Here is a 15,258-nt window from a genome sequence, read left to right as displayed (position 1 = left end):
ACAAGCATCTGATGAAGTGGAATGAGTGAGACGACTCGCTTCATAGGGACGGTCACGCAGCCCCCATGGTCTTGATGATGCAACCGTGGAGGACAGCGCCACAGGCTGAGATGCCCAGCAGCCTCTGCTGCTGCACCTCAGTATGCTCCATCACCTAGTGCTGCAGATCCTCCTCCCGACACTGTCTGTCCACACACGTTTCCCCATCATACAGCTCTCCCCTCGCACATGCTGTGCACACTGAACACAATTCGTCCTTCCCCTGTTGTCATGTCTAACACATTTGCCCCCATAACAGCGGACTGAGTGGCTCTGTGGCCTCCCTACCTCCCACCCATTGGTGCGTGCAAGTAGTGGCCTTTCTCCTACATTTCTCCTACTCTGCCCTTTCGTCACCGCCCTCCCATGGGTTGTGACAAGCGAACACTTGTGGTGAAAGGGCACATCAATGGCTGGCAACAATGTCCACAGATGCCCCAAAAACGAGTGCTCGTCCACTTTCAGAGCGCTACCCCGTGTGACGAGAGCGGCTGTCCATGAACAGTTGGATGGACAAGGTGATACACTCTGAGTACGGGTACACTCTGCAATTTTCCAGGCATCCTTCTGTTTTCACTGGAGTGCTAAAGATGGTAATGGTGTCGCTGGCAGACCCCGCTGCACTGACGGCAGAGCTGCAAGAGCTGTTGACAAAGAAGCGATCTCTGTGGTTCCGCCCGGTCAGGAGTACATGGCTTTCTACTCGCGCTACTTCAGGCAGAATGATTTTCATCCTTGACCTGTCCCTCTTCAACAAATACATAATGAAGAGGCCGTTTCATATGCTCACCATAAAGCAGGTGCTGGAGTGTGTACATCCAGGCGACTGGTTCACATCCATCGGCCTAAAAGATGCGTACTTTCATGTACCATCATCCCCAAACACAGAAAATTCCTGCATTTGTCTTTCCAAGGCGTATGGTTCCAATACAACTGGTTACCCTTCGGATATTCTCTGGCCCCCTCACATTCTCAAAGTGCGTGGAGACGTAGCTGGAACCGTTGCGCAGGAAGGGAATCAGAGTCCTTTTTTTATCTGGACGATTTGATTCTGATGGCATCCTCCGGACAGCAGGATGCGTCTCACATGGTGGAGCTGGTCCAATACCAAACCCAGCTAGGTTTGGCAGTAAACTGGAAAAAGAGTTTGCCGCTGCCATGTCGGACAATCATTTATCTGTGGGTACAGCTGGACTCCCTCAGCATGAGGGCGAAACTGTCATTTGTCAGGCAGGAAGTGCTTTCCCCCCTCCTGCAGCGCATTGTTCCCTGCATGACGGTGATGGCTGTCTGTGATGCACTTATTGGGCACAATGTTAGCTAGTCATGTAGCGGTCCCTCTTGGTCTTCTCCACATGAGAAAGCTTCAGAGGCGGTTCGGTCACATTCGCCTCAACCCCGTGTGGCACAAGAGGCATGTGTTTACAGTCCCACCCTCTGTCCAGTCCGACCTGGCATACTGGAAAACCCCCGGTGTCATGACAAAAGGGGTTCCCCTTGGCAGAGTCACATGACACATATTGGTGTGGTTCTATCTTCAGGGCACATCTGAATTCTCACTGGCTCATTCGGTTCTGAGTGCTTTGCGTGATCGGGACGCTGCCTCCGATGCAGAACATGAGTGCACATATGCCACCAGATGCTGTTGCTGCATGTGAGGCCAGCAGCTGCATTCCCCTGGCCATATTTGCTGGGACGGCTGGCTGTTACCTAATGTAACTATTGCCTGACTGTTCTGTCAGTGCAAAGCTATTGGTGTGTATGTCTTTACTTTGTCTGTGCACCCTCCCCGGCACTTCTGTCCCCCTCTGCCGGTCCTGCCTGCTGTGGGTGATCATCAACTGGCATTATGTTTTCAAATTTAGCTTTCGTTGCTCGAGCATCTGACTGTACCATGTGGAACTATTGTCTGCCTGCTTCCACAAGTTGTTTTTCTGTGCATTTTATCAGGTGCACACACTCACTGTGTGCACTTCCCTGCACTTATTCTCCTCTGATAAACATAACGGCCGTCCCTGCCTCTCATAGTGACAGTCAGGGTCTATATGGGGCATGATTGTGCCTGCTTCTCAGACAAGGCCTGTTGCAGGAGAACGGATGTTGTACTTGGGCTGCTGTGGCAGGATATGACGACAAGCTGTGATGTTGTCTATAATGCTCTTGGGTGGCGGTGAGCCAACGGGGCATTGACTACACCCAGCTGCACTTTTATCCCAATAACGACAGCTCTTAGAGGGTGAAGCCTATATGAAATAGAATGATGGTTACGTACAGTAACCTGAGCTTCTATAAGTATAGGCATAGCCCTCTAAGCTCGCAGCCCCACTGTCTCTGCCTCTGAAAAATAAGCACGGGCACAGGGAGCAGAGCTCGGGTCACACAGGCTTTTATATGGCCCCATCGGACCGGAGTGGAGACAGCCCAGTGCAGGGCGTGAAAGAAATCTCTTCAGGATTGTGCATGCGTGAGGGATAAATCCAATATTCATAGCTTTTAGAGGACTACACCTATACTCATAGAAGCTTGAATTACTGTACGTAACCATTGTTTTTTGCTTTAAAAACAGTGGTAGGGGAGGTCCATGATCTTCGAATAATTGTCGAATACTTCCCAGAAACTAGCAGTTTAGCTTGAGATGCCCATCCCTAATACAGTATGTACAGTGTATCCATCCCACAGCAAAACACTGCAAATACAAACTACACACACTTCAAAAAGAACTGTCTTCAGTAGTAACACTTATGTTTCTATTACCTGTTGCACCTGTTTATAATGCACTTCATTATTAGTTGGAGGTTTGTTAAAAAATGTGAGAGAAAGACGGAAAACTTTAATACAATGTTTCATTTTTATTACAATTTAATTTTTTGTTAAAGTTACAGAATGTGTATGCTGTCAGTTACAGTTCTTAGAAAGAAAGAAAATTAGAATTCACAGGTCAGACAAAAAATTGGAATTGGCCTGGAAAGTTGCTGCCCTGTAATGAATCTGTAGTTTTGAGAGTGTACCTAACAATACCTAGTTATTCTTTTATTCACGTCAATAATTTAAACTAGTAAACTTAATATTTTGGAACCAGGACCTGATCCAGTATTTTGATCAAGAAGCTCCCGAGCAATACAGTGTGCCAGATTCATGTCAGTTTCATTATGTCCTTGACCTGTGTAGATATTGTGAATTGCTACACTGATATTTTTGTGAAAACCCTTGAATTAAAGCTGAAAATCTACACTTCAATAACATCTTGACTGCTTGATTTTGAATAAGTTGTGGTGGTGTACAGAGGCAAAATGATGAAAATTGTGTCCCTGTCCAAATACTTACGGACCCGACTGTATACACATCATACTGTAGATGCCGAATGAGCAGCTGCTGTCCGTTACAACATTGCGGATTGAGCGAATTCATAATTTAAAAGCGATGTTCCAGTATGTCCTCCACTACTGAACAGATAAGATAGGGTGAAATAAGTATTTTCATCATGACTAACATTATAACATTCAGTCTTAAAAATCCACAGTGGTCAAAGCGTAGTATTCTTCAGCTATCACTGTTTTTTGCAGATATCCTCACATCCCACTGAAGGAGAGAGTGAGAATTGCTCAAAATTGGTGTGATGGGATCTGCAAAAGAGCAGTTCTTCTCAAATGGAGAACAAAGTGAGTCAGTTTCCCATACATTGTTTTGAAGGCCAAAACACCACATCCTTATGTTATTCCATTTCACCTAGACCGTATGCTGTGTGCTACATGAAAAGTGTAATGTGTATAAAATGCTAATAAAGTTTTTCAATAGGACAAATCATGTGGGTACATTGCATCAACCTCAGGTCTAGTCCTTATTGTAACTCCATCCTTATCACACAGACATAATATTGATAGGCATGTTCTTATCTAACTTTATAAAACTGTCTTTCCCCAGATGTTTAACAATCATAATGCCTTCTTAATGAGAGACATCTGCATTATGGTGACTTAAATTATGTTCACTCTTGTCATCATTTGAAAGTTTGTGTTTTGTCTTCAGACTGTTACCATGGCTGCAGTTGGAACGGGACGTACTGTTTCTGTCTCAGGCTGCTAATATTGAAGCATACTATCTACACCAAGACTCGGGGCGTCTTCAGCGTAACCCGTTTGCAATCTACTCAGGCCACAGTGGTGATGTGTGTCACTTCGTGCTAACGGACTTGCACCTGATCAGCGGTGGAAGGTAGCTCATGCTCATGTTCTCCGTTTCTTTATTCTTCTGACAGCGGTGGAAGGTAGCTCATGCTCATGCTCATGTTCTCCATTTCTTTATTCTTCTGATTTTATTGATAAAGGCAGCATGCATTAATCATTATGAAACAGTCAGAGGTACTGTAGTAAATATTTGCATCATCATCTTAATTCATAATTCATCATTTGTGGCTTTGTCATTGATCTGTGGCAACTTTTACATTTGCCATTTTAAATACATACACGTATTGTGGAAAAATCTGAACATGACAAGTAATGTGCAACAACAACAGTTTTTTTTGGAGTTAAAAGATATGGGTGATTATTATAGAGTTGTGTAAATACTACTCACATATTTTACTTAAGTAAAAGTAGAAATATAAAAGAGTAGAAATACTTTGTTGCAAGTAAAAGTTATGCTTTCAAAAAATGTACTTAAGTACAAAAAAGCTTCAGAAATATCAGCAAAACGTTCTGTGCCCTCTCCTTTTCACATATCTGAACTGTTATCTAGTGCCCTTCCAAGCTCCATCCCAGGGGTTGACTGTACCATCTCCACAGTACTGGATAACACACCGGTTCTTTTTTTATTGCTCTCCTTCATTTACAGTGATCTCTCTAACTTTTGGCTGCAACTTCAGTGCCCCCTGCAGCCCAAACAACCCTAGTAATATCACAGTCATAATTAACAACAGAGCTCATGAAAGATTTGGCACCCAAAACCAACTCCAGTTTGGCCGTTCCCACATTTACACAAATTGCTAAACCGCAGCCTAGTCAGTGTGTGTCTTCTGCAGCCATTACCACAAGGGATACTTACTTGGTCTGCCTGCTGAATGTGAGATCACCGACTAACAAATCCTTTTTGTGTGATGACCTCATCAACGGAACTTAGATTTTTTTCTTCATTACTGAGACTTGGTTGAGCCCTGGTTACAGCTGAGCATTGTTTCAGTTTAATCACTTCTGATTCCAGTTCCTGTTCTGCTTATGGAACACATTGGACAGACTATCCCTGGAAGGAGGGATGTTGATATTTGCGGCTACATCTACCATGGAGTAAGCCTAACCACAGTTTACTCTAGGCTGTAATGTTAGTTCTTCTGTTGGCAGTTTCTGCTGTGCTAAGGAAAATATCAAAAAAGACCAAATGATATCATATCCATATCCATGGATATCACTGTGAATAACCAGATATCAATAGCACATTTTGCCTTCCTAAATGAAGGAGGCTGAATAAAAGGAATTTCTATGCTTGGAGGGCGGTGTCTGGGGAATGGGGATGAACCGTTGGTGGTGGGGTACTCTCTGAACCTGGATATATGTATATGTAAAAGAAAGCTTACGTGAGCACAGGTGACAGCCTACATGGCATTTCTGTCCACTCTGAATGGCGGGGCTGCAGTAGGGAGATGTCGCTACCACTCCCTGCACCTGGTCCCACTTCAAGTTTCTATATCACACGGTAACAGACGCTTGAAGCTGGCGTCGGTGTGTTGTAAATATGTGCTTTGTGTATGTACACATTTGCTTGTGTTTTATATATGCAAACATGTTTTTATCACCATTTATCAGTAGTGTTTTTGTTTTTGCAAAGCATTTTGTAACAATGTTTAAAAAGTGCTATAGAAAGGAAGTATATTTATTATTATTATTATTATTACCAAGTACCAGAAGTACTCATTACGAAGGCCTCATCTAGAAAAAAGCATTATATTGCTGTATTTTAATTACAGATGAATTGCATTTTATGGTGGAGCTGGTAAAGATGGGGCTGATTTTAATTCCTTTATTTACTGTTGGGTAGATTTCTTTTTCCTCCCCCTGGGGATCAGTAAAGTCATATTTGAACTTTTAATAAAAATCAGAATTTATTTGTTGATTCTATTTTGTATTTGTATTCTGAATTTGCAAAGTGACAGTGATTCTGTATATCCATTAGCAGGGAGATCCCCTGCATCACACCTAATGCTCCATTTTCCTTGCTAAGCTGTAAGTAAATGATGAATCATGGATTGAATTGAATCCAAATTAAAGAAATCAAAATCCAGCCCTATCCTTCAACAGTCAGTAACATGCCATATCATAAATCTGTAGGAGAAAACATGAGCATCCAATCACAGTTCATGTGGTTCCTTTGTGGCATCGCTGTTGCAACTATGGCCCCACATGTCACATTTTTGAGAAAACTCAAGGTGTAAAATGAATCAATCAATGTAATAAAAATAATCACAAGTTCCCTGTTCACCTTAGGAACAGTAATTTGATTTATAGTTGTAAATCAAAGTCCACTTGCTAGTTTTTTTCAAGCATTTCGAACAGTGATGATCAGTGTTTGCTCAGATGTGATGATGTGGTTAACCTCTTGTTATGTTATTTACTAAGAAGGGATCACCTTCTCAGAACAGTGCCAATGAAGGCCATGAAAGATTATTTTTACAGTTTTTTTTTTATATACTGTAGTAACAGATTACTTTACAGACCACAAAAATAAGGAATATATAACTTCGTGTGATTAAACAGCCATAACAAACAGGTGCTAATGTAGCAGATTAAATTATATCTAATGCTGCTGCCTCAGTGTTTAATAATGACAGAGGCATCAACACTTGAATGGTGAAGGTGGCAAAGTGGGTTTGAACGAATCATAGTTGGTGGGTGGTGCAGTCTGTTTCGCTGGGCAGCTCAATATGACACAACCACATCTAAACAGTTAGCTATTAGCCTTACAAGCTCGCTATGGTTAACTCACTCAAAGCGAATGATGGACTGAAAGCCGAAATTGTTCTTGAAACTATTTAACCTAATTGCTCTTAATTCTTAACTGGAGTTAAGTTTTACTTCACCCGATGTTCACTTCATGTTCTGCACTGCAGCCTCTCAGCCTGCTGCCCGCTCCATGTGTGGGGTAGCAGAGCCTCATCTTCAGTCAAACACCGACACAAAGAGGAGAAGCTGCTCCATTAACACCAAAACCATATTCTTTGATCCACTAATATCACTCGCTTGTCTCTTTGAATACTGTTAATGTGCTCTCGGTCCTTATAAACTCAGAACCATGAAATGCAGTAAGTTACCTCATTGTGCCCGAATAATTTTTCATATTCGTGCGCAGTGATTTTTACTCGCATATGAAATACTGCACACGTGAATTGAGTGAAATGCCTTCACCACCAAGCCCTGCTTTAAGAAAAGCCAAATGGCATGTTCAAAATCTACCAGTAAAAACAAAGAAAGAAGGATGAGTGAACTGAAAAATCGATGTTTATTTTTCATGATTGAAGTACAAGACCAGTCTTGTATGCTGGATTCCCAGTGCAACCATGGGCCTGTATTATCTGTGTTCTGTATTAAATCAAAAACAGTGTGATACCTCATCAACTTTACAGAAAGGAAAGTGAGTGTTTATTTTGAACAGAGAATAAAATTGATGAGGTATCGCATCAAATAATGTGCTGCTGTGTTGTTTTTAGTGTAATACAGGACACAGGTGATTTACAGATCACTATTTTCAGTTTTCATTTTGATTTTACACACTGTCCCAACTACTCTATTCAGAAACAAGCGGTATAGATAATGGATTGGTGGATGGATAGCATCCCAACCTTTCCTGATTTGGGGTTGTAGTACCAGCTACTGGAATCCATCCGTACAGAGTCCAGCCTCATTTTACTTTTAGTAACATTTGCACAGTACTGTATGTATGCAGATATAAAGCTAGTCCTAAAAATAACTTCCCTTTGTTTGTCAGTGATGGCAAGATTCTGGTCCACAGCAGGATGAGTGACATGGCAGTGGCGTTATCAGGTCATAATCAGGAAGTCAACTGCCTGGACTCTAAAGATGGACTCATCATCAGTGGATCCAGAGACAGAACAGTCCGGGTCAGAACAGCTCTACAATTCAGATTTATTAATGTGATGCACAGTGTCATGGTGTTTACAATCCGATTCTTTCATATATAATGAGACAGAGGAACATAAACCTCATTGCTTCACTAATATTTCTGTAGTACATGCAATATACATATGATGGTATGTCTAAATAATCCACACATTATAAAATGTGCTTATTGGTGACTCTTTTTTTTTTTTTTTAGGTTTGGACTTTAACTTCCAGCTACCCCAGAGACACAATTCCCCTGTATGACAGAGTGTGGTCTGTTGCAATTAGTCCCACACGAAGGTAAGCATTTGCTCAGAACTAGTAATAAGCCGTAACAACTGGCAAAGAGGTTTACTATGATTGGTCACACAATTAAATACGATGGTATACACTGTGGTGGAGCAGATGGAGAGGGAGAGTGCATTTTTGTTAGATTATCAGTTATTGACATAGACTACTGATAGTAATGTACTGTATGACACCAGCTCATGGCCTAGCAGCAGACCTAATTTTAAAATAACTTCAGCTTGATACAGACCATGCTGAGTTAAACATGCCATGATGGTGATTGTCAAACTAACTTGAGTGTGATGTGGTGATGTGACAGATACCGGTCTGTGTTGAGGTCCATTACCCCTTTAAAGGATAATGTTTTCAACAATCCCCATACTGTGCTTTGTTTACAGTCTGCTAGCTCCTCGCGCTTTCACAGAGATCTCGCACATATACATTTGAGTGTTGCTACTTCATATGCTGTAAAAAGTTATGGTTGTTTGGAGCTTTTGGGGCAACGTTTTACACAAATATGGGGATCTGGTGTTTTCTAATGAAGAAACATGCCACCCAGTACAGCGGTGTGTTTCACTGATGTGTTTTTAAATATTTCTGGACAACAGTGGAGGTCTGTGGCACAGATGAATTAGCTAATCCAGGTCAGAGACTGGCAGACATCAACTGTGAGTAGATGCAATTCACTGTTGGTTTTAGTCTGTATGTGGTTTGTTGAAAATACTACTACTATAGAAAATGACTTGTCTTATCCTTAAGTAATGTTTCTTGTGGAACTAACCTCCATGGTTGGGGTAAGTTGAGGTCAAGGTTAAGGGAAACATTGATGGAGTAATAAACACATCATCTGCTAAATACTGACTGAACTAAACATTTGTTACCTGTGTTTCAGTTTTGGTGTTTTAATTTAACATATTAAACTTGAAGACAGGGCAATATTTTCTCTTAATAGGAATTAGGCTATGTACTGTACATGAAAAAACTTGCAAATCCAACATTAAACATTTTTTAAAGCAATATTTTAACATTTTGATAAATGTATTCTGCATTCTTTTGACATCCACTATAGGACCCAAACTGTGTTTGATATGGTGTGACTAGAGTACTGCTGTAGTTTTACTGGAATGAATACAGGTTACTAGTTCACCTGTATCACAAATGTTTGGATTTCAAAGCCTTGAGGCTCCTCGGTTCCATGTTCCAGTCAGAACTGGTCACTGTATACATTTTTTTACACTCTGCAGACACTCTTTAAATGTATGTTGTGGCTTCCTTGTGCTGCTTTCCCTTACTCACATTGCATGGGCATTCCCATTGTCAAGGGTCAACAGTGTAACCAGCGAGCGATGTTAGAATTTCCTTAAAGGGACTCACTGAAAGGGGCTTGAGAATCAGATTCTTTGTAGTGGTGGTTTAGAAGTGCCTTTGATTGCTCAGCCATGCTGGTACCCAGACACTTAATAACACACACTTAGACAGACTTAAAGCATTGGTGACTTCTAGGCAGATGGAAGAAGAGTGCTGTAACAGTATCTCGACTTCATCACCTGCTACTTCAGCAGAGAGGCAGGTGATCATCCATCTGGCCCAGAGTGGAGGGGGTTTCCCAGCTTACTAAATGACTACCTGCACTGTATACAGATTTCAGGATTCATTCATTGCCGTGTATTTCTTTCAATCATAGTATAGCAGAAATATATATACACTGACCAGGCATAACATTATGACCACCTGTGCAACTGTATGCACTTCAATGCAACACTTCCACCTTAACATCTGTGTTTATGAAGCTCAAAATGTTTCAGATATTGGTGAGATTGTCATAAATATATAAATTCAATAATATGTTCATTATTGAGGTCATAGTTAAAGGTGGGGGTGTACTGGATTACATTATATTCAGAAGTGTTCCTAATATTCTGACCCTCTCATGTATGTCAAATACAAAAATATACAGACGCCTCTGAATATAATGTAGTCCACCCCAACATCTTGTCAGAAATGTTTCAAAAACTGTATTCTTATGGAGTTAAAACTGTTCAAAATAACCTATGCTAGGAGTGTGTTTTTGTGGCAAATACCTGAGTTGTCTCCTGGGGCCTAATCCTCTCCTTTGGCATATCTGCCCACATCAACAGTGTGAGGCCTAGGCTGTAATTTTGACTTTCTGAAATGTTTCTGGCAGTCACTCACTTCCAGTATCGTTTTGCTGAGATGTTTGTGTATTACAAGCACACTGAAGACGCACTGGGGTATATTTACTAAACCTGTCACAAATTACCATCAGGGTGGAAAATATTGTGGTATCGTAGTTTTTAAATTTATTTGTGTATTTACCCACACTGATTCTGTAAATGTGTGTTAATTTGATTGCACTTCAGCTGGTAAGCATGTGCCTGTGCTGCACACCGAGAGGGACAGTGGAAGAGTGTGACTGACCATTAATATAGCTGAAGAAATCAACAAACCTATTTTGGAATGGCAGTCATGTAGTCTTCTACCCATCAAATCATCTTTTATTTTGCTGAGTAAGTGAAGCATGGTTTGATGTGAAAGCCTGTAAAAGTCCCTCATGTTGTCCTCTGGCGAGCGACGTGATTTTACAAACACCCTGTCCCTCCTCAAACATGTTCTTAACTCAGACGAGGTCTCAGATGACTAACAGCTGCCACGCTGACAGCAGGATAGCAGCTTTTACACCTGACCCACTTTCTGCTGACGTTAGATTTCAGCCACAGTTCTCTCTGATGCAGCTGTGGTAGATCAGGCACTGAGGGTATCCATATAAATATCTATTCACTCCTCCCTGATATTTGCTTCCCTGAATGGAACGCCTTTAAAATACATATTGCATGAGACCAAACTTGCGGTGCCGCCTTTGTTCTGTTTCTCCACCAAAAACCCCATTGCGACCCCTTACTAAATATGAACACATGCAGTTTCACTGTTTAGCACCAGAAAATGAAACACAAAACCTTTGTAAATATACCCCATTGTACTTTAAAAAAACAAAATCAGGAAATAGTGTTTTTTAACAACCCTATCATCAGACAGAACATTTAAATTGGAAGCTTTTGCAGAACCCCTGATTATGGTTTTTAACACCCAATTCCAGTTTTTTCAACAACTTCTTTCCTTAATATCTGCACTCTTTAGTTAAGATTAGCAAAAGAGAGAAATTAACTATAGTTAAAATGTAGTTAGGCTTCATCACCTAAAAAGGTGTAAATGCACATGCATATTCATGTTGGATTGCTTTGACATTTAAATGAGGGGCACAGGATGTGATTGCTGTGATAATGCTCCAGACTTGTAAAGACCGCTCATGGATAAGCTAGAACAATTTGATAACTCTTTGTTTGTGATGGAATGCAAACTCTGGCCTCTCACATCAAAGTGATGCATGCACTCATGCCCATCCACCACCTTGTTCTCCATGTCTGTACTTTCCTCTTTGCTAAAGGACACACTACTGTATGTCCTGCAGTGGCTCTGACCATTCAGCTTAAAATTGTAACTGTTTTTCCATGGAAATAAGAAATCAGCATACATGCATAGTGGTGTTGTCTGTCTAGTCCAGCCCTCAGAGCATCTCTCAGATCTAAGAGGAACAGGCAGATTATCCACATCATTAATTCTCCAATTTGCTGGCTGACATAGCAGACCGTGCTTCAGCCTGCGGCCCCCTCATAATGCAAATCTGCTCCTTACCTCTCACTGACCAGCGACCTGGTTAATTAAAACTCTTCTGGAAACCAGGTGTCAATTCACTGATAAACATATAAAACCACTTCTGCCCTGCATACCAATTAACTCACCCCTGGCTGGCTTGTCAAAGGAAAGTAATTTTTCCCACATTTTTTCACTTCCGTTGTTTAAACATAAGCCTGGCTAAAAGTCACAAAGGATATGAAAGCACAAACCATACAACAGTTAAGACAGTGCTGTATAGCCAGGGGTGAAAGCCCTGCAACACATAGTTAGGCCTGAACTAAAACAGTAGGAATAGACTGATTTATTATATAATTTGAAGGTTTTTTTTTTTTTTTCCAAGTTATAGATTGTGTACATTCCCTGTGGCAGCCCCGTACATATCCAAAACTGTGTTATACACAACATAACCTCATTCTGCAGCAGCTGGTTTGGTCCCATGTTTGCCTGATTGTACGTGCCTATGTTTACCATCTCATGTAGACACCACAGAACCATGGTTAATGGCTTAAACTGAGGATGACTTCAGTTTAAGATGAATTTTGCAGCAGAACAGGTTAGGCTGGTTTGCTTGATGGATTGCTAAGAAGGGAGTGAATACCAGTAGGTTTATATGGTCCTTCAAGCAGCATGCTGCTAGCCTGCAAATTAGTCTGCCAAAATCAATCCAGAACTGGCAAAAATGTGCTTTCTAATATTTGAACAAATGTTTTATTTTGTTTTTTTTTTATAAACGGGTATTCTTTTAGCTCTTATGGCAAAGATCTTTACAAGTACAGTACTACTTGTAGTTGTATACTACTACTTGTATTTACTATACATCACCACCTGATATGTTAGTAGCATTATGCATGATTATACTGTAGGATCGTTCCAACCCTGTTGCAAGTCAGTGTGTGGATAATGGACAGTTCTGTAAAATGCAGTGCAGTGATTTTTAAATGTATTAGTCTCACAATATTCATGGATGACTACTACACCATTGTAAAGGTGTAGTTATGATTAGACAACTAAAACATGTATTTAAAGAATGCTCCAAACCTCAGTCTCAACATTCATTAACTTTCCACCTGCATTACCACTGAACATTGGCAGAGGATGTAAATCATGTGCTGCATAACTTGTCCAGCTGCATTATGTAGATGGTCTCAGTCATCAGTTGATTTGATGATATTACAATCAATATGGATAACTCTAAATTATTTGTCATGTTGGCATGTTTTAGTAGGACAACGCCACAGGAACTGCTGGACTATTGCATATAAAACATATATGAAATCATCTGCTGAAAAATGGCAGCTGTGGTTTAAGAAGAAAAGCGGGTCATTACCTAGATGTAAGGTTTGATCCCCGGCTTTTCTGGTGCACATGTCAAAGTGTCCTTGAACAAGACCACCAGTGTGTGAATGTCTAAATTATTTATGGGACACACACCAAACCAAAGCTTACAGTGATGTTCCACTGATTTTATTATTGCTAAAATCCTGCCCAAATGTTCCAGTGTCACTACTGTCCAATCAGCACGTTTTCTTGCTACTATCCCACATTTTGTCCTTGCAAACATTAATGTTACTAGCTTATTTTTACTGAGAGGTCAATAGAACTGTAACTGGTCATGCTGACAGTGAATTTTTAGGACATCCTCTGTTGGACCACAGGGCAAATTACATCAAATGGCCTGTTGCACTTATTGACATGGCCTACATTTTTGGATCCAGACAGGTCATTGCAGTTCAAATTGTTTTGTTTTTTTTAACCATGTTCGAACAAATGTTCAAAATTTGAATGAAAAGTGATAGCCCTATTGCTAGCCCTAGCTTAGAAGTGAAAAACATCACTTTAAAACCAAACACATTTAATATATATCATATCATTATTTTTCATTTCTTTAAATGTCTCGGATACTGTGGCCAGTGTTGAGGTTGTATGTGTACGTCTTTGGTTGTCCAGGACTACATCGGGAGAACAGACATGGGCTAGTTGAACCTGGGTGCACACATGGAGGTACGCTCAGTTGATGGCAGACCTGAGAGCTTTATATGTCCCTGATGCACTGGTTCAGTTCAAATAACTCTGTGGAAACCTGTCCTCCGATGGTCAGTGTCTCTCTTCTGTGTTTTTTTTTCTGCCCCAGAACTGAGATCAAACCATTTTTTTAATTCATCAGTTGTGCACCCTTCTCCTTATACAGTGTACACTGAATGAATAAGATCATCCCATGTGTTTTTTTATGGTTTATTTTATATCCACTACTGCCGCTACTAAATATAGCTCATTTGTTGTTCTCCACTTCACAACTGCTCAGGTTTTTCCTTGGTTTTGAGATAGTGCTTCATCTTATTGAGATTTTAGCATTTCAGCTTTTTTTTTTGGTTTCTGTGTGACGCCTGTGAGTGCACACGGACCTGCATTTTTGTAGCCTTTTTTTGGGCTTGGTGGATCCTTTGAGCTAGATAGGAACAACTAGCACCTGATTTGAACTCAACACAATTGAATTCATCACTGTAAGAACAAAGGTGCAGGCAACTCTGCATTTTAAGAGTGTTCACGAATCTGATGTAGACTTTTCTTAGGACCTTTATTAAAAACAAAATTAAGAAAAACTTATGAAGATCTTGGGGAATGAGGCCCAATGTTTTTTGTTTTGCCTCATCTGTACAATGTATCCATTTTGTGAACACTTCAAGGTCAAAGGTCAAAGTGTTTATTTGTCATATTCACAGTTAGGAAACGTGTTTCCCTGTACAATGAAATTCTTACTTTGCCGTCCACATGAATGCCACAAAATACAAATGAAATATAAAGTAGATAAATAAGTAACACAAAATCTAAGGCACTTTAAGCAGCAAATGCAGCAGTAAAATAAAAATATATAAGAATATAATAAGAGAATGTATGCTGCATGGGAGCAGCATGTGCAGCAGTCAACAGTCAACGTGCAATTATGCATGTGCAAACTGAGAATGCAAACAGTACAGGTCGACAGTACATGACGTATTTCCTGGTAGTAAACTCCTCAGGTGTTTAGGAGTCTGATGGCAGAGGGAAAGAAAGAGTTTTTCAGTCTAGAGGTCCTATATTTCACACTTCTGAACCTCCGGCCAGAGGGTAGGGA

The 15,258-nt window shown here is 40.7% G+C and overlaps 1 protein-coding gene across 1 annotated transcript in view; it reads left to right on the top strand.

Annotated features, from left to right (window-relative positions):
* Nucleotides 1-1,352: 1,352 nt before the first annotated feature.
* Nucleotides 1,353-15,258, top strand: part of fbxw4 (F-box and WD repeat domain containing 4) — a 67,205-nt gene continuing 53,299 nt past the window's right edge. Inside the window, exons 1-5 of the mRNA XM_020607566.1 lie at nt 1,353-1,453; nt 3,603-3,698; nt 4,066-4,251; nt 8,011-8,143; nt 8,359-8,444. Of these exons, the coding sequence (XP_020463222.1) occupies nt 1,353-1,453; nt 3,603-3,698; nt 4,066-4,251; nt 8,011-8,143; nt 8,359-8,444 (602 nt within the window). The remainder of the gene's footprint in view (nt 1,454-3,602; nt 3,699-4,065; nt 4,252-8,010; nt 8,144-8,358; nt 8,445-15,258) is intronic.

The sequence above is a fragment of the Monopterus albus genome, unplaced genomic scaffold, assembly GCF_001952655.1.
Source record: "Monopterus albus unplaced genomic scaffold, M_albus_1.0 scaffold87.1, whole genome shotgun sequence".
Lineage (NCBI taxonomy): Eukaryota > Metazoa > Chordata > Actinopteri > Synbranchiformes > Synbranchidae > Monopterus > Monopterus albus.
This window is presented reverse-complemented; position numbering and strand designations above follow the sequence as displayed.